This window comes from Salarias fasciatus, chromosome 10 (genome assembly GCF_902148845.1).
Source record: "Salarias fasciatus chromosome 10, fSalaFa1.1, whole genome shotgun sequence".
NCBI classification, from domain to species: Eukaryota; Metazoa; Chordata; class Actinopteri; order Blenniiformes; family Blenniidae; genus Salarias; species Salarias fasciatus.
In genome coordinates this window covers 18897687-18917552 of record NC_043754.1, presented here as the reverse complement: position 1 = coordinate 18917552, position 19866 = coordinate 18897687, and the positions used below count along the sequence as shown (strand labels likewise).

Below are 19866 nucleotides of genomic sequence, written 5' to 3'. Positions count from 1 at the left end.
TCATTTTTCCACAGTAACCACAACGCCATCTCCAGGCTCAGGCCACGCCAGAAGATGCAACGACACAGAGAAGACCTACTGTGTGAATGGCGGCGACTGTTACTTCATCCATGGTATAAATCAGCTTTCCTGCAAGTGAGTGATCGTTTTTTTTGCTTCCCTTTCTGTTGGATTTATCAATCTCTGTTCTCGGTGTGACCGTTTCTCTCACAGAATCGCATTTTCCATTGTTTCTTCTTGTTTTAGCGCCCTATTTGTTTTCACGCTCTTGCTTTATTCCCCCCTCTCTTTCCTTGCAGCAGCAGCCGCAGCAGCAGCAGCAGCAACTCATCACAGGGACATGCTGCCAGTTTGCATAACTACCCACCTGCTGTGTATTTTAACACTAATAATGGAGTGAAGCGGTGGTTTCGCTCATCCTTTTAAGTCATGTTTAGTGTACAGGAGGGCCGCACATTAAAAGCCTTTTGAAAATGTCATGAGTCACCGGTTTAGTAGTGAGCAAATATTTATGCCTGTTCGAGGCCCCCAATGAGGTAAATAGAATGGTTGCTTACATTTGGCAGAGGGGGATCAAGACCCGCGTGTAAAGTGGACTGGATGAACCGCGCGCCGCTGCTTTCCAGGGAGAAAACAGGTTGACTTTATCACAGAAACAACCTTTTTTTTTTTTTTGATCCGTAATGTTTAGATTTTAGTTCGTGTTAGATGTGAGCTAAAAAGAAAAAAAAAAAAAAAAACATGTTGATGTTCAGGGAAGCTTGACAAAAACACTTCATTTCAGATTTTTTTTTCCTTTTTTTGCGCTATTCCCTCACTCATTTTAAAGTTTAAAAATGCAACGTTCAGTAATGATCAACTGAAAATACTGTTTTAATCCAGCGTTAAGTTATGTTTGCAGTTTTCAGCCTCTGGAAAAGTGTTACCCTGCTGGTAAAATAATCCTATTTAAAGTCTGAATTCTTCATTAATTCGGAAGCGTGCTTGGGCATAATAAAGAGCAGTTCCTTTTAACTTGTATCACCTTTTTTTTTTTTTTTAAATTTGACAATGAAAACCATCATTTCCAGCACACAATCCACTTATACAAATTACCCCTAAGTCGTGGTTGTCGGCTATCACGTTCCATGTTCCGTTGGACCACGTGTCAACGTCGCAGAAGCCCTCCGACTGGTGTGCTGTACAGGCCGGACTCCGGGTGGGCCCTGCGTGCTCAGTTGGCCGAAGGCAGAACTGCTCGACAAGCAACGAGCGAGGACATGGCTGCAACAGCCGTTCAATGCGCTGTGTACAAATTGGAGGCAGCAATAACTCAATTGCTGCAGCTAATTCACTCACGGCCGGGGCATGGGTCCAGAAAAGTTGGATAATGCAGTGAAGGCCTGCGGGGATTTGTTGCCCCACAGCCATCTCTTTCAATACAGGCCGGGCTTCAGTGGGTATTACTCACCGGCTAAACAAGTCCCGCAGACAGCTAGCCCTACTTCTATGTCCAGCTCCTCCACTTTGAGGTATGAACTTTGTTTTAAGTAACGTTAATACGTGACTTTAAGTATGTAACCCACAGGAGTATACATATGTATTTACATTATCTGTATTTTAGAAATCAGATTCTGTAAATGGGTTTAAACAGCAAAAGGCTGCCAAAAGTCGTGATAAAATGTTTTGTTTCCCACCAAAAGTAAACTATTTGTCTGATGCATCAGATGTTTTCATAAATTGATGCCACATTTATAGAAAGGGATCCATTGGCAGTTTTCCTCAGTGTGTTGCTTATAGTTCAAATCAAGCCATCGTTCTCAAACACAAAGACAGGAAGGCGTACCTGAGAGGTTACCGTTTTCCCGCAGCGTTCTCACTGCTGTATGATTTTCCCACAATTTTTAATGCATTTATGTTTCCTTCCCCGGTGCAAAAATCTCCCCTTAAAAGTTATTAAAGGTATCAAGTGTCACATTTTGGTTCAGTTCCTGTACATTCAAACTAAAACATATTATTGTCCTGTACAGATCCGCTGGGAACAAATGACTTAAGTTGACAAGTGTCAAATACAGGCTTGTATTTTGAAAACCAAAGCTATATAATGTCATGTGAAAACATCTCCCCCTCCTGCTTTTATCAGAAATCCCCCGCCTTGCATGTGTGGTTCTTCTGCCATTGCAGTTCATTACCAGCTCAGGTCATATTAATTCAACAGCGATCAGGCCGGTGGGAAATCTCCCGGTGCTCCCGATGAGAAGTCCAGCCCTGCTCTACATGTGTTTTGAGGTGTGACGATTCCCCGGAGCTATATTAATTACACTTTACCTCAGCGACTCACTCAGAAGTTTCAATTATAAAGACATTGAGTTTACAATTATATAAAGCTGAGAAAATGTTTACATTTTCTAAAAGTTATTAAAAGCGCATTTGACGGCTGACTGGAAATGCAGAAAGAAAACTCTTGTCTTAAAAAATATAAATGAGAGCACGGTGAGTCGTGTCCGCGGCGTATCCAGTTTATTATTTCAAGAAACGGCTCCTGCTTCACATCTCTTAACACATGGCTAAATACTTTGTCCTCCCGAATGTCACATGTTTATTTTTCTGCGCCACGGTGAACATTTGCCCGCTCCTCTGATTTTTAAATTATCCGGTGACAGTTGATTTCTTTCATCTTTCGGCCAGCTCTCCCCCCGGCCTAGGTGGTGCTATCCCCCAGTTAAACGCCATCACTCAGGATGAGTAATTTAACGCCGGACGTTATGGCGCTCCTGGGAGGGGTTGTGTGAAACCAGTAAATCTAGAGCGGTGACCTTTGTTGGATTGGTGGTCTAGTTGTGGCTGTTAGTGGAATGCTGGTGGCCCTAAAAGACCAACTGCTCATCCTAATGGGATTATAATGAGGAAATATGCCTCGGCAGTCGCACACTTGATCGTGATGGCAGTCTGTCTTCAGTTACAAAAACATAAACTGACATGTAAGAAACCCCTGACTTATGTTTCCAGGCAAAAATAAACAAAGCCAAAAAGTTGTGCAGGCGTGTTTCTTCCCAGAGATACAGCTATACCTTCAGCTATTTTTCACTTTATTTCCAAGCTGAAAACTTAAAAATATAGGCTCGTACTCACATTTGATCATCGTGTCCTTTGGTCATAATTATGAAGCCGTCATGTTTGCAGCCACAAGGATTCATGCGGCAGCTCAGAGAAGAAAACCACATTACCCCATTTTCAGCTTTCTTGCACAAGTCCCCTCAGATTGATTTATTGATCACCTGTGAGGCGGTGCATTGTTTATTCCTGGCTACAGTCTAGTCTTATTAGGTCTTCTTACACTCTTTTCTCATCCCCCAAATATAGACCGGTGTCAGATAGAGACCTGTGCTGTCCAGAGAGTCGGGTTGTGTTATTATTGCTGCCCTATTTTCTCCTTTTCTGTATTGTTTTGTGTGTTGTGGGTCACTTTTGGAAGTGTTTTTTTTGTTTTTTTTTTACAGCTTTAACTATATTTTCTTCTCACTTTTCTTGATGCGCTGACATTTAAACCAAAACTGGCATCGGGCAATAATATGTGCCGTGGGATTTGCAGTCCATGAAATTTACAATGCTCCTCACTTCCTGTGTTTTCTTTTTCATAACACTTGTCTGCTCCTTCCCAGATGTCGGGACGGATACTTCGGCCCACGATGCTTACAGACTGAGCCACTGCGGTTGTACATGCCCAATCCTTTCAAAAGTATGTTCACAGAGACACAGTTGTCACTGGATTACCTCTGCGGACTCCTGCCGCCGCCGCCCGCCCCCCCCCCCCTCCCTCCACACCTCCAGTTTTCTTCCTCTCTCTCGTCCTCTTTCTCCCTCTCAGGTCGACATGCAATGAGCTGTGCACTACACCCTGCGCACGGTGGTGTCATCCATGGGAACACTCTGCTTCTGCTGTCTGCAGTTGTGCGGTTGTTCTAATTCTGTGTCTCTCTGCTTCTCTCTCTCTCTCTCTCTCTCCCTCCCACCCACCCTACTTCCCTCCTCTCTCACTTTTCTCTTACGCATACTCTCTTTTTCACTCCACCCTTGCCCTCTCTCCCTCTCACTTACCCACCACCCTCCCCTCCTTTCTTTCTCTCTTTCTGTGGCTTTGTTTCTTTCCATCAGGTGTCCAAATGACTTTACTGGTGATCGCTGTCAAACCTACGTTATGGCCAGTTTCTACCGTATGTCGATTTCCTCTTCCGTCTCTGTGCTACAGACTGTCCTTGTGTCATGCGTGCATGTTGGGCGTAGAGAGACTGCCTTCGTGTCCTGTTATTACCTAATACTTTTGTGTGCGTGTGTGTGTGTGTGTGTGTGTGTGTCCGATGACTCATTCACAAGCTGGCATAGATTAATGGTGTGTTACTGTGTTTGGTCTGCATGTCTGCTTTCTAACGTGTGGTGTGTCGCATGTGCATTCTAAGAAAGAAAAAGAGCCCATGGTATCAAAAAGCGACCGTCTGATTTTAGAAGCTTTGTTAGATGCTACATGACCTGCACAAAGTCAGCTGCATGCAACAACGAGGTCTAATGTCAGAAGAGTTACACTCGAACGGTGCGTTCGTCTCACATACTAATGATGCCTCTTTACGCAATCAGCTGTAAAAATGCAAGCATGTTACGGTTCCCGCGGCACCGGTTCGTGGATGAAAAGCCAGGCCTGCTCAATTAGAATCAACTAATAGGCATGAGGAATGATTGGGTCTGTTTGAAATGCACCCTCATAACTTTGAAGAACATATTTTGACTTGATTAGATCTCTGCGTGTTTCTGTAGGAAATATAATGGATCTGGAACAATATATGAAATGCACACATTAATCTTATGTGAAGATTAAACACGTTTCATCTTTAATGATACTCCCAGATACTTCATATCTCCAATTAACAGCAAAAATCTTAAATGTTGCTGTTCTTACTCTGTTGATTATAGTTAAATTATCTGCAGTTTTATTTGTCTTTTAAGCTTACAGGTTCACGTTATGACAAGCTGTTAAATGAAACAGTCAGATTTTCGTTTCCAGCTTCCGATCAGTTCCTAACTTGCTCAAGGGCTCAGTTACATTACTGAGTCCGCACCGTATCATCCAGGAAACTTCGTTTGTTGCTAGAAACCCAATGCTTTAGAGGAAACAACAAAATGGTGCTCTCACAGCAGATGTCCTCGGTGTAGGGTTCAAGCGCTGTAGTGAAATGCCGTGTCGAACAGCTTTGCAAGCCCGGGGTAAGAGAAGTCAACTCTGCACTATTCCACATGGCAACATCAGCAAACACATCCATCAACTGCAGAATTATAGCAAGATTAGAGGAAGGTTTGTGGAAGACTGCTGCTTGATAGATCTTGCCCTGAAGGCTTTTTTTCTTTGAAAAATATCCGCATGGTCTGGAATCAGGCTCCTTTAGATTATAGACTTGTTGCTGCAGTCTCCTCTGTTTACATGACACTATCACTTGTTGGTTGATTACTTGTAAAGTATGTGAAGTAATATTACTAGTAGAGATTGATTTGACATTAATGAAACATAAACAAAGGATTTTGTACAGCTTGGACATTTTTCCCCCAGAATGATGCTGTATATACAATGTTAAATACGGCGTATTATAATAATATAGAATTAAATTCCAGGTCTATCATTTGTATTGGATAATAACCAAGAATCCTTTGCGATCTCATTGCATTTTTTTTTTTGTCAGCATCATGTCTTCGCAAGCCCGCACAGTTGCAATTAAATGTAAGACTGGAGTTAGAAAATAACAAAGTGCATCTGCTTCTGAAGCCACGTCCTGCTGCCTACAGAGTCGCTTCCTCGTCGTCTGCACACATTTTGTGCAGCTCGCACTCAGTGTTTGTTGTATGTTGGCACAGTGTACAATGCAGAAGAAAAAAACCCCGCTCTTAACTACAAGTAATTTCATCTCGCATTAAGTCGTAGCGCACTGTGCTGAAATTACTTGCTTTTTTGGCAGAGCAGACAGTGGTGTGTGGGAGCTCTTTTTCCGACTTTCGCTTCTTCTGCATTTCTTCTGTTTAACTCCGGTGCAGCTGTGCATTTGCATCAAGCAGCAAGCAGCAGCATTCAGTTCCTCTTCTCAACCAGCCACATGAACACAGACCAGAAACTTTGATTACGCCCCGCTTGTTTGAACGCTCGGCTGATAATTAAAACAAGTCGGCTGAAAACACAGTTGAGGCGCAGCTCTACCTGTTAGCATGTACAGCGCATGACGCACAAATGAAAAACAGGTTCCTTCTCTACGCGATGGTATTATCAGGGGGGCCACTTGCTTTTTAGATTCTACCCTCAATCAAAGAGAAGAAGTCAGGTTTAGTTTCGAAGAGCGGGCCCATGTGCACACACACATCAGTTCAGAACTTGAAGGCCCGCCTCCAGAAGGGGCGCCTCCCATCCCCAGGAGATACCGAAAAGAAGGAGGATGGCTTCTGCTCCTCAGCCGTAAGGGCTTGGATTAATAAAAGCATGTTGTCATAAGAACAGCTGGGACTTGCTTTAGCCCAAGTAAAGCATGCGAGTTGCCAGAGATATGGACTCAGCGAGTTGGTACAACCCCCCCGAAGGCCTCACTTCGCCATATAACACAAAGTCCAGCTATAATTCCCATTCAGTGTGATTATTCCAAAACAGTACACATACACTCCTTTTTAACTTGCCCGTTCATGTGATGGGTGTGTCCGGGAACTTACACTGTAGCATTTTTAGAAAGGGAAAAAAAAAAAAAAAAAAAATCTTAGAGTGCAGGTAATCTCAGCGGTTGACGCACGTCTGCATCACACGGTAGTCACGAGAGAAGACGTGTGACTAATATCAGCCTCAAATTAGGAAATTTTCTAGAACAATGTAACGAAATGGCACTTTCTAAGAACCTGAGAAGGGAGGATCCTTAAGGCTGATGTGGAAAACATTGAAATTAGATGTTTTCTCTAGAATTCAACAGAATCACAGTGTTGACTGCAGAAAAAAATACTTCACAAAGACAAACTGATGCAGTTTTTAGTGTATATCAGGCAAAAATCAATACAATACATTGAAACAAAGCTGGAAGCTGTCTGCATTCCTAGTTGTGTGTGGTTGTTTGTAGCGTGGTTTGAAGTCTGTGTTGCATGCTGGTGTCTCTTCCTGGGTTCGTACTGACCGCGTTGACAATTACCGACAAGTGATTGTTGTCTCAATTTCTGTAATGCCAATTTGTCTGTATTCCACTTTTATGCTGGAACATGCTACACTCTTAATCTGGTCTCCTGTTTCTGTTTCTCCTCCACCTCTCTCAACCCTCTGCAATGGCAGAGCATCTTGGGATTGAATTTATGGGTATGGAACAATCCATTTTGACTCTCCGTCCTAGCGTAGCTACGTCGACGTCCTTCATTTTTGACATGCTCCTGCTCCATCTGTGGTGTGAATCTGTAAATCATATCGTCCCCCCCCACCCCCCTCCGATTAACCAATTGATCTCTCCAGCAACCATTCAGTAACTCGTTAGAATGAGAAGCTCTCAACTCATGCAACCAATCCTCCATCAGATTAACATGGATGCGATCCCCTCAAACTCTCGTACCCATGCAATGAAACGTACAATTAACTGAGTTTCTGCCTCTCTCCTTCTGGACTTTGGACTTTTCCATCTGTAACAAGCATGATGTGTCATGTTTGTGGCCGCCACACGTCTTCCTTCAGCTCTGTCTTTCCAACCCCTTCAGTCCGACCCCGATAGCGTCTCTCATGTCTTTGATATGCCATCTGTTCCCTTTCATTCATGGATGATCTCTTCTCTTCAATCTCCATCACTCCGTCATTTGTATAGGTGAAATGTAACCTTTGGATGGAAAATTTAATACCTGTTTGAATTATCATTTAGGGAGTAAATGCTGTGATGTGAGCATGCGATGCTAAATTTAGAATGAAAGAGTTTTCTTCTGTCTGTCACTTGTTTCCATCCTCTTACATTGTTAGCTCTTGTTTTCCAGAAAAGTGCTTCAGTGGTTGAGAGAATTACACAAAAAAAAAAAGCGCTTCAGGTGTTTATTCAGAGATCAAGTGCATTCATGTACTGGACCATGCAAACATCAATTTTATTATATTTGTTTAACAGTCATTATAAGTAGGTAACAAGTGAATTATTACCTCGCTTCCTGCTATAAATAAACCGGCTTCAGTGATTTATGCAAGGTGTCAGAAACTTGACACAAATCGGGCTGCTAATGTAAAATGCTGCTGGTGACTGAAATAAGGGAGCCTGGTTTGGAAGGAGTCTCACCACTTCAAATCAGTCACACTTCGGTGTTTATCCAGGGCCTCGATTACCCCGCTCGGGAAACGCAGACTCTGTCTCAACCACACATATGCTCTTCTCTAGAAAAGCAAAAAACACCAATCAGATTTTGTTATCACTTCATTTCAAAAATGTATTTATTATTAAACTCAACATCACTTTTTTTTTCTCTCTCTAAATTCCTGAGCAGATGAAAACTTCTGCAAGTTTGTGTCGTTTGATGTGACACATGATCCTCATAATGGATTTATCAGACGAAGCATAACACATATCCAACCGAGTTATGCTCTTATAAACTGCTCATTTTGCAAGTGTTACAGATAAGTAATTTAGAATTAATTTAAAATACGCTAAAATTACAGTCGCTTAATAGATCAGCCTACCGACCGCTGAGCTCCAAACCTCCGCAGCAGAGGGAGCAACAGCATCTGTCGCATTCGTGATTATGTGAGAGGAGAGATTTCAGTGTGAAGTTCGTTGTCAGGGAGAGGGCGTATGAAGCTTCGTAGTGCTCAGGATTTAGTCAGAAAAAAAAAAAAAGATTCATGTGGACGTACATTGAAAAAGTGTGACCACCTTGAAGGTGCTAATTTTCTTTTCCTGTCATTTCTCCATGGTGTGTGTGTGTGTGTGTGTGTGTTTGGTTTGTGCGTGTGTGTGTGGGTGCGTCTGTGTATTTTATGTGCATGACGTTGACAGAGGCAGAGGAACTCTACCAGAAAAGAGTCCTGACAATCACGGGTATTTGCGTGGCTCTGTTGGTGGTGGGCATCGTGTGTGTCGTTGCCTACTGTAAAACCAAGTAAGTCCTGCTCGCAGCAGAAACCACTGATCCTTTTTGCAGATACCGCCTCATGTAGCCATTTTATCCTCAGAAAAAGCAGTTTGCTGCCTGTACAAGCTGCTTTCGTGCCGTAATGGGAATAACAGTTTACTGTCTAAAATCCAATCTTTTTATGTTATTCCATATGTTTAAATAGTTGCTGTCTGTATCGTGTGTGTGTGTGTACGTGTGTATTGCTTTTTTGACGTGCAGCAGCTTACTGTGACCAATGTTTGGTTTCACAGGAAACAAAGAAAGAAGATGCACAATCATCTGCGACAAAACATGTGTCCAGAACATCCCAATCGTAACCTGGCTAACGGACCCAATCACCCAGGACCCGGCCCGGAGGAAATCCCCATGGTAGATGTATGTTTCCCACAGAGTTCCTAACTTGGCCGACGCCCACACGAGCACAAATCATGTCTTGAGTTATGTACAAAATGTCTTTTTCTGACTTGTACCTCTTCCGCTTCCACTTCTTCCACATCCTAGTACATATCAAAGAATGTCCCAGCAACAGAACGAGTCATACGGCCTGCGACAGAGGGATCGTTCCCTGCCAGTCACGCCTCTTCCAGATCTCACAACTCTTCCACACGAGCCCACTCATCAACTCACAGGTAGGCGTCTGCCACATGCTCTGTCAGGCGAACGCTCTAGTTAACACGATCAGCATCTGGGAAAATAATCAGGTTAATATTATAGTTTATTGATAGAAAATGTTGGAATCATTCTTTAGCAAAGATCTTTACATAAATGACTGTTTACAGTCGTGCAGGTTCTTGATTAGTCTTCCTTACTGGACCACAACATGAATAAAAACTGACAAAAGCTCTTGAAAGAGAGCGAAAACTTGCATTTTGTGATATTAATATGATTTCTGTTTTTTCAAATGATGAGATAGAGCTAATTTGATACTGACAATCAGATCCATCTAATCTTTGGTACCGCTTTATCAAGCTTAGTGTTGCAGAACACTAAAGCCGATCCCAGTTGAGCGGATGAAGGCAGGTCACACCCTGTACGGGCCGCTGGTTCATCACAGGATCAACTCAGAGAGACACACTCACGTTTAACCTCAAATCTACGTTTTTGGACTGTGGCAGGAGACAAGATGAATCCCACAGGGGGAACATGCAAACTCCACACAGTACAGCTTTTTTCATTTTTTTGTTGTCTGAGATTCATTCACAGAATCTTATTCTTTGGATACTTTTCCACGATTTTGAATAGAAATGTTAAGATGAATATGACCTACAGACATTTCTGTTTGATAACAATTGGAAGTTCTGAGCCACACACAGTCTGTTGCTTCCATGATCACATAATATCATATAATATCAGCGTGTTCTGTCCATGACTCCATTTTTACTTTACTTTACTCCATTTTTCCAGATCAGTGGCTGGCGAATTCCTCACTGACATTTGGAAAGTTGCAAATTTACCTTGAAGAGGTCAAGGTTAACACATAGAGACAGATATCTGTAGCGAAGGAAAGCATATCTGTGTGTTGAGAGGCGAAGCCAGAAGGAGGGGTGGAAGGAGATCATGCAAACTCTTCCAGTAAAGTGACAGATCTACTGATGGGGAGGGAGGCGGGGGATTAAATCATCTGCCTCTGAGAATATTTACACGTTACCAAGCTGCTTCTCACCCTGGAACTCGCTGTGTGGGCCGCCTAACTCCTTTGTGTGATTATCAGACACGAGGAGCGGACATGGAGCCTGGAACACTCTGACAGCATCCTCTCCGACTCGCCGGGAATGATGTCGTCATCCGTGGGGACCAGTAAATGCAGCAGCCCCGCGTGCATGGAGGCACGAGCACGGCGCGCCGCACACTGTGGTTACTCCGACCCCCACCGGCCGGGGCTGCAGTACGGGGACTCCTTCGACTCGCTGGGAGACTCTCCGCACAGCGACAGGTGGGACGCGGCGCCGGCGCGGCCGATGTTACGGCACTGGGTTTGAACATGAACATTTTGAGAAGTTTCCTCTCTCTGCTGGTTCTCTCTCAGCCTCGAGAGGCCAGTCAGGGCACTCTGAGTGACTCAGTGGAAACTGACACACAGCAGGCATGATGATGAAATACGCTAAGGTAGGCAAGAGTGAGAACCAGTGCTTATTTTAATGGGAACCCTGTGCATATAGCATACCGCTATTGTAACATCGATCCCTGGCGAGTTTGAGATTCCAATTGGCTCGTGTTCCCTTTAAGTTTACGTAAGGAGTGAGGCTTTGTGAAATATACTTGTTTGCTGTTTTGCTCACAGTCACATAAGAAGATGTCAAGTTTCAGTTCTTCGTCCAGAAACGGTTGGCAGGTAGAGTGACGGCGGTCCGACAGAAAGAAGAAGCATGGCCTTCATCACCTCCACAGCAGTTTATATTTAGCGTGTTCATGTTTCTTCTCATGTGACTCTGGGAAAGACATCAAACTGCCATATTTCCCAAAATATTGGACCGTTCCTTTAACATGAACTAGTGCGTGACAGGTCAAATGCAGTATATTTGCTCTAAATATTGTGCTGTCAGGTCTTCCACATGGTGTGTATTCAGATGGTGTGTTTTAGAAGTATCCACTGTTGCCCATGACCCTGATTTGAGTTTGATCTTCAGGCACCTCAGACAGTCCCAGGTGTCGTTCTAGGAACTCATAGCGACCCCACAACTTTCAAAATGCTCTTCTTGCTCATTCCTAACACTTTTGAATTACAATACAGCTCCGACTTTCAGGGTGTGTTGCTCAACAAGGTCTACTTTAGCACTGAGCTGGGTGGAAATTCACACATTTGGGAGCATAATTGGCCTCTACTGCATTAACACAACTTCCCATTCAAAAAAAGAAAACATTTGTGAAACACTAATTGACCACGTAGTAGTTCAAATGAGGAAGTTGTGGGGTTTTATGGTCTTCGGCAAAAATATGGCAAAGGTTTTCCTACGTGAGAATGATCCGCCTTCCTATCGCTTGCACCATTATTTTCAAATCCCGGCCCAGAGAGGCCCGCAGGTCTACGTGTTTCAGACGTCTCACAACTCCAGCCCATCTGATGCAAATGAATGGGTTGTCATCAGGCTTTTGCAGGACTTGATGATGATCCAATGATTTGAATCAGGTGTGTTGGAGCCGGGGTACACCTAACACATGCAGGCCAGCGGGTCTCAACGGACTACAAATTGGAAACACTGGTTTTATACACAGGCCTTTATTCATCGCTTGAAGTCTTTGCATTATTCTTAACATCTTGAAGGCCAATTATTCCAGAAGAATCATGAGAAGAAGTGATCCGGGCATATATTCTCATCATCTCTTTTATTTTAACAGAGACAAACTGAAAATGTAAACAGAGGTTCAGACTTCAGATTTGTATTTATTAGAGATGTACTGGAGTGTCCAGTTGACCACGGTTCAAAGTCGCCTCTTCTAATCAAAGGTTGCTTCAGAGAACTACTGCCTGCTTTTGATATGAACAAGATTCAATTATCTCCTTTTTTTAATTTTTTTTTTTTACATTGGTGCCGTCCAGAAGAATAATAGGCAACAGATGTAGGCATTTTAAAATATTAAACAATTCTAAAGCTGAGGCGCTCTGCTGTGATTCATGGACTGCTAATGCTGCGAGATGCATACTGTAGGTGTTGTCCAGCATCAGTCATGCTTTATCAGCCGAGCCAAATTTTAAGCAATGCGAAAGGAGGTTCTTGAAGCAGCTGTAAACCATAAATGTAATAGTATGTGACACAGGCCTCTTCCTTAGAACTTCTCCGTAGCCAGTCAAACAAGATATAGCTTGCCTTTTATGTACTTGACTTCTAAAGACATCAGCAGTACCTGCAGAGAGGAGGCATGTGTGCATGAATATGGCCGTGGCCACTGAGCTGCTTTGCAAAGCCAGTTGCTTAATCAACATCCCCCTCAGAGTCATTCCAGGTAACAAATACCTCTTATATCACGGTGACAGCCTCTGCATCAGCTGAATCAGCGCTGCTGTGGGAATATCTCAGGCTTATGTCTCACACAGCCTGTTTCCCAGTTTCCTACAGTCAGTAAACAAACACTCTGTCCGCTCCAGTTCAAATCAGTTCATCACTGCCTTGTCAAGTATAAGTCCTGGATTGATTTTCAGTTGTATTAATTGCTTTCTGATTGTAATAATGTAACTGCACACAAAAAAAAAAAAAACAGCAATTTTGTATATGTTTATGCTCTTTTCAGAGAGTTCAGGTTCAGAAAAATAGGATTCAATCTGTCTTTATAGCTCTAAGTAACAGTTTTCATAACTATGTTTAGGCTTTTATATGCATGATGTTTTTACAGTCTTCTCCACTGACTTGAGCTCATTTGGGAATGATACTTGAGTCAACAAAAGTTCAGAGGTGACCATATTCATGGTTAAAGCATGAGATTCACAGAACTTTGCTTTAAAAAAAATGTTGAAAAGTAGGACACAGAGTTGGCTCGGCTGTCTCGCTGGCCAGGTTGATCCAGACCTTAAGGCAGGAAAACTCGAGCCAAGAGGTCATCCAAGCAACTGGGCAAAGGTTGTCAGTGAAGTTCCTAACTGTAAAAAAAACTGATTGAGAGGCAGATTAAATCCCATTCTGTTACAAAGACGGCCAAGGTGTTAATGGGCATAGAATAATAACTTGATTTTGACAGTCAGTCTATATTTTATACAACATGACTGAAGGATATTGACAAAAAAAGGGGATCCAGGACAGAACCCTGAGGGACACCACAGGAAGCTTTTGCCAGTGTTGATATTGTAGGCATTTTAATTCAGCAAGTACAACCAGTTTGAGCAAGAATTATGTTTACTAGCACAAAGTGGTCAAAGACAATTATGTAATATATCTGAAATGACAAAATACAGTAGTTTTTCTTAACTACAGAAGAGTTTTTTTTTTCAATAACGATAACTTAGGGAAAAAAAGTATGTCATGAGTTTTGCTTGAATAGCAGATTGTTATTTAGAAAAGCAGGTCAAAATGTATCTGTGGAAATATGAGTTCTATTTCCAGTGTCATTTAAATGCCTGCACATCTTGACACTTGGCGTCGAATGTGCATTCAAGTAACAAACTGCTTCCTCTTTCTCAGTTCTGGTGTTTGGTCTTCACTAATTAACTATAGCTTTCTCTGTGTATTTACCGCAGATACGTGTCAGCCCTGACAACACCAGCCCGCCTCTCCCCAGTGGATTTCCATTATTCATTGCCCCCGCAGGTGCCTACCTTCCAGATCACGTCCCCCAATGCCAGCCATGCCATGTCCCTCCCTCCTGCTGTCCACAACCCCTACCCTCTGGAGGATGACCAGCCTCTGCTGCGCCGGTACCAGGTGCCCCTACACGACGCCCAGTGCCAGGAGCCCTACCGGCAGCAGCGTCGCACTTATCTAAATGACAGCAGGGGCAGCCTGCCCTCCAGCCCCTACCGGCTGGCTGAGGACGAAGACTATGAGACCACCCAGGAGTATCTCTCCTCTCGGGAGCAACCAAAGAGAAGTGGGTCCAGTGGAATGGGCAGCCGGCGCTGGCGCAGATCCAGACTGAACGGCCACGTGGCCCCGCGCGGATACGAGGCATCTCGGGACTATGGGTCTCGAAGCTGCCTAACGGATAGTGAGTCCGAGGAGGACGGGGAGAGCACGCCCTTCCTCAGTATGCAGAACATGAACGCCGAGCCCTCCACCATCTACAGGCCGGTGGACAGTCGGACTTCTCACTCGTCAGGGCGGCACAGCGGGCATGGGAACATGCATACGAGACTCACACACTCACGCTCCAAACCGGACAATACACCCCATTAAAGAGTGATACTGAACCAACAAAAATCAATATAGTATAGACCTGCATCTATAAGAAATATTTTTATTTTATATAACTGACAGATATTCTAAACAAATGAAATATTTATTTTCATTTTAGCAAAAGTTGTCTACTAGTTAACAGCAAAGACTTTTTTATAGGGAAAACTCTATTTATATGTACATTTTGATTTACAGCATAAAAAGATGTGCCAGTTTTTTCACAACGTAAAAAAATAGAGTAATATTGTGGTGCCTTTTGCTGTATGCCGATGCCAGAGGGCCAGTGGAGGTTTTTGTAGCCTTTCTTATATGGACGCCTCATTTTTTTATACACATTTATGTTTGTTTTTCCTCTCTGGTTTCTTGTTTCACTTTCTTTCCAAATTGCATTCTTTAAGAAGTCTAGCCCCACTGGAGCATAACCCCTTTCATATCACGCAATATAAACCAATTCAACATAAAGTGTATGTTTACATTGATATGATTCGCCTTTTAGAGCTTTTGATTTCGGATCCTGATAAATACAGTGTAGATCACTTTTGCCCTCTGACTAATGTCTACAGAGAGAGAGAGAGAGAGACAGAGAGAGAGAGCGAGAAAGAGAGAGAGAGAGAGTGTGTGTGCGCGCGCGTGCATGCCAGCTTGCTTGCATGCGTTTGTGATTGTTAGATGAATTTCATTGTTTGTTGTGGTAACACCGAGCGTGTGGGTCTGCTGGCGTCTCCGGGGAGCTGAGAGTGGAGAGTCCCAGAGGTTCACAGAGTAGCGCCTCGTCAGAACGGCTGACCTCCGGTGTAGGTGGATAGGTAAAGGCTACTGTCGGGTCACATGTTGCGCAGGCCATTGCTTGATGTGTTTACAGCTATTCTGCCCCCTTTTCCAGCCTCGCCCCAGCTATGCCCTTTCTTTTTTATTTCTCAGCAGTTGTTTTCTTTTTTCTTTTTTTCTTTTTCTTTTTTTTTTTTTTCCTCCTGTTAGCCTGGTGTGAGGCCAGCGAGCACTGAGCCACTTGGGCGCAGGGTGACCCCTGCCTTCACAGGCAGACGCAAAAACAACAACAACAAAAAAAAAAAGAAGATTGCATCTGCTTTCACTCAAATCCGCCCCCCGTCTCCCACGCCTCATCATCTTTCTGTGTCCTATCTGTTTTTGTGGCGGGTGTTAAAAGGCCACACAGTGTCTCAGGATTTCCACATGCTCCCCCCCCCCACTTCCACCTTAAACCCTGTTCACCCTCTTCCTCAACTTAAGGTCTACCTAAGACTAAGGTTCTCACCTGCTGAGTACCTCGATGTAAACATACAGTCTACCAGTCCCCTGCATACTCCTCTACAGAGAAAAAGGAAAGCCAGGTGGAAGCAGCTCCGTGGAGAACAGGACTAGACGAAACTAATATAAATGAACTAGCTGTGAAACTTTGGAGGATCATACAATGCAAAAATATGCAAACTTTCTATTTTGCTGTTTGATTACATCATTTTCTAAGAGGTGACTAGTGTGTTGTGTGTGAAAAAAAAAAACTATGTGATGCCTATAGTGTAGAATGAAATAACATGATACAAAATGCATATTTACCTGAGTTATTTTTGAAAACCATTATGCAGCCGTCTATCAAGCTGTCAGCCTTTCTTGTTCACGTACTCACCTCCATCGAATGACTGTGTACATGAGATATTTTATTATCACTTTTTTTTTTTATCCCACTCCACTTTACATTGCACACTTCTTTTTTGTCAAATAGCATCCAGATAGTGTCTCCTCCAGTAGTACTGTGTGCTGCTTTGTCTCGTTGACGGATCTAGTCATTTCAAATTTAGCCTGTAAATGATGATAATTAAAGGAATTCATTTAAGCCCTTTGTCCTCCACTGATGAGAAATAATATTGACGATGTATTTCAAGTAATGTCACAAACCATGGAAAGCGATGCTGTGATAAAAGACAGCTGATATCTTGTTTATCGCCGCTGGTTTGTTTCTACTCCTTGTTATATAAAAGAGGGGGGAAAAAAATGCTGAATTTTCAAGCGATTATTGACCTTAAAATTGATCTGCAATTGAAATGGTAAATGCACGGTGGTATTGTTTATAGCGAATGGTCTCTGGTCACACCACGGTCACATGTTGCAAATACTTCATTGAGTTTCTCACCTCTGAGTCTGATTTTGTATGTCTGAATAATGCAGAAGACGACGCTGCACCACTAGTTCCAGTGTGATACTTCCCTCACTTTGCCAGTCCCCTCACCGCAATTGAAATGCTACCAGGCACATCCTGCCAGTCTCTTCTGTTTGATTTTATGACCTCCTCCCGCCCCACCTCACCCCGCCCCGCCCCGCCCCACCTGACCCCACCCTCGCTTGAAATGTTTGAACACCTCTCCTCTGCATGTCCTTGTGGTCAAGGTTAGATGGGTGCATGGTTTAAAAAAAAAAAAAAAAAAAGAAAAAATTAAAAAAAGCAGCAGACAATTCTTTTTTCCAGTCAGTGAAAGTGTATTTCATTTAACATTCAGCAATAAAAGAGAACCTTTCCCCCATGTCATTCCTGAAATATGCTAGAAAAAAAAGAAAAAAGAAAAAATGCGAGATTGTCATAGATTGTAAAATAAAATGAAAAATGAATCCACCTGTTCATATGAGAAAATAAATCTTTATTCATATCATTTTACGTTGTAGTTCTTTCTGCAGGAAACTTTGCTCTGCGTTTTGAGTCGTGTTTTGTTTCGCCTGTGCGATTTCCGCCTGTCTGCCTTCCGTATGATACACGGCGCGTCTCCGGAGTGCACACATAAAATCTGATGTTGAAATAAAATCTGTTTAATACGGTGAGTGGGGATTTATAAATTATACCTAAAACTGTTTTAGATGGTGGCTGTGCTCTTTAAAGTGATAGTTAATGCAGACATCTACAGTAAAAAACTACACCTCTTGCGTGAGAGCTGAAAATGGTAAAATTACATAACTATTTCAAAAGGGGAAAATCTGATGGGTCTGGTCTCAATTAAAAAACAATAACCATCAAGCAACTCTTACATCGTTTATTTTACCAATCAACTGAATATTGATTACACTCCTTTCATCAGATAAATGCAGGGGATCATTTATGATCATTTAATCCTATAAGTTATAGCAGCCCTATTAAATGAAACACGAGTCAATTTGTCAGACTCATATCTTTAAAAAAAACAGATGTTTATGGTCAATGTGGTCAAGCCTTGATGTAATACTTTGACTCATAGCTTTGAGGAGTTTGATCCTGATTTTTTTTTTCTCTCTTTTTTTTAATCATATACAGATGTTGCTCATGGTGTACCAGGTTGTGCAGTACCATGAATTCTCCACTAGATGGTGTCACAGCCGTTTCATCACAACATGAGGTCATTAACTGTATTTGTCGTTTTTTACAAATAGCAGAACCACATGTATAGAACATATAAAAGTGGTATTTATATTAAAATATCAGCAAAGACACTGACCTGACTGCCTTTTAAAAAACATGAAAGACGCGGTGTATCAACTCAGATAGGGCTGCAGTATTTAACCCTTTATGGGGAAAGCTTCTTTATTTGAAATCTCGGTCATTTCTTTATATTTCTTCCAAAGGAACAACAGCATATTATCCACCACTGAATCCATCACACATGAAGCACTGAGATGGGTGAAACTTGGGCACAGTTTTAATCCCCTGTGAAAGTTCTGGTAATTTCCACCTTTAATCAAATTCATCTTCAAAATATAGAAAAAAAAAGTTCTTATGGAATAGACTGTTAATATCATACTTTATTTAAAAAAGAAATCATATCTAAAGAGCAGTAATACAGTCATATTTACATATTACACATTGATCAGTAGTATTTTAATGAAATCAGCAGGCTTTATCTCGTTTTTACACTTCAAGACTGATTTCATTACTAATAATAATAATGACCTAAAAATATCACCTTTACTTCCTTTGAAAAAAATCACAATGGTTAAAGAAACAAAAAACCTACGTCTCCTTCCATAAAACATTTTCAAAAAGTTTCAATGAATGCCCGATAAAAGGTCCAACAGAGACAGCTTTCTGACCTTTCCACTGGGTTGAGTTTTGACATGAAGCATAACAACTCTCCAAACAGTCTCTTTTTCTTCCTTACATGTAAATTTGGAGCCTTGTATTGACTCTCTTGTATTTCATTTTAGTTTCCAAATTTCAACATATATCAGGATCAGGCTTTTTTTTTTTTTTTTTCTGTCATGGAAATATGGGATAAATTCTGTCTGCTGGATCATGGCAGGAGAGGGAGAGGTTTGTTATGCCAGCGCTCAGAACACAGTCACCAAGCGGAAACAAAAGCACACACTACACAGCCTTTCTCACTGAACATTAAAAGCTTTGCAGACATTTAGTTACACAACCTGTGAGACTTAGAGGCTTAATATTTAAATGCTGAGGGGATCGTTTTGCCATTATTCCTGGAAAACCTACATGCAGACGCAAGGTTAATAATCGAGAACAAACATAAATGTCAGCCGTGCTTGAAAGAAATTCCTTCTTTTATGTGCTCTTTCACAACGCAGCATTCAGTTGGTTTACTCATTGATCTGCACAGACCAGGCCGAGGCTGGAAAAACCGAGACACAGCAGCTTTTGCGTCCCTTTTTTTTTTTTCTGCTGTTTCTCCGCCTTGCTATGGGTGGCACTGTTTGGTCTCTGTTTTTTTCCATGTGTTCGAATTGGAGTCCTCGATGTCCTGCTCTGACTTGTCTGAATTAATTTCGCTGGTGATGACTCAGTACAGTTCAATGTGACTTCAACATATCACGCGCATTTCGCCGGCGTCTGTCTTCAGCAGGCGGAGACAAAGGACATATTCACACAAGACGTAAAAAAAAGGATCGCTGTTGATTCCAATCAAAACTCCTTTAGATATACAACATTCTTCAC

At 42.4% G+C, this 19866-nt stretch overlaps 1 protein-coding gene across 5 annotated transcripts in view; it reads left to right on the top strand.

The window, feature by feature from the left end:
- The window catches only part of nrg2a (neuregulin 2a), an 80591-nt gene extending 63071 nt beyond the window's left edge, over window positions 1–17520 (top strand). For 3 of the 5 annotated variants that reach the window (XM_030100792.1, XM_030100789.1, XM_030100791.1), the window contains exons 4-11: window positions 15–135; window positions 4135–4193; window positions 7316–7339; window positions 9000–9102; window positions 9369–9492; window positions 9619–9746; window positions 10829–11050; window positions 14285–17520. In XM_030100792.1, the coding sequence (XP_029956652.1) occupies window positions 15–135; window positions 4135–4193; window positions 7316–7339; window positions 9000–9102; window positions 9369–9492; window positions 9619–9746; window positions 10829–11050; window positions 14285–14939 (1436 nt within the window). In that variant the 3' untranslated portion in view covers window positions 14940–17520. Of the gene's footprint in view, window positions 1–14; window positions 136–3641; window positions 3719–4134; window positions 4194–7315; window positions 7340–8999; window positions 9103–9368; window positions 9493–9618; window positions 9747–10828; window positions 11051–14284 lie in introns of all 5 variants that reach the window. The other 2 variants (XM_030100788.1, XM_030100790.1) reach the window with 2 other exon arrangements.
- Window positions 17521–19866: the final 2346 nt, after the last annotated feature.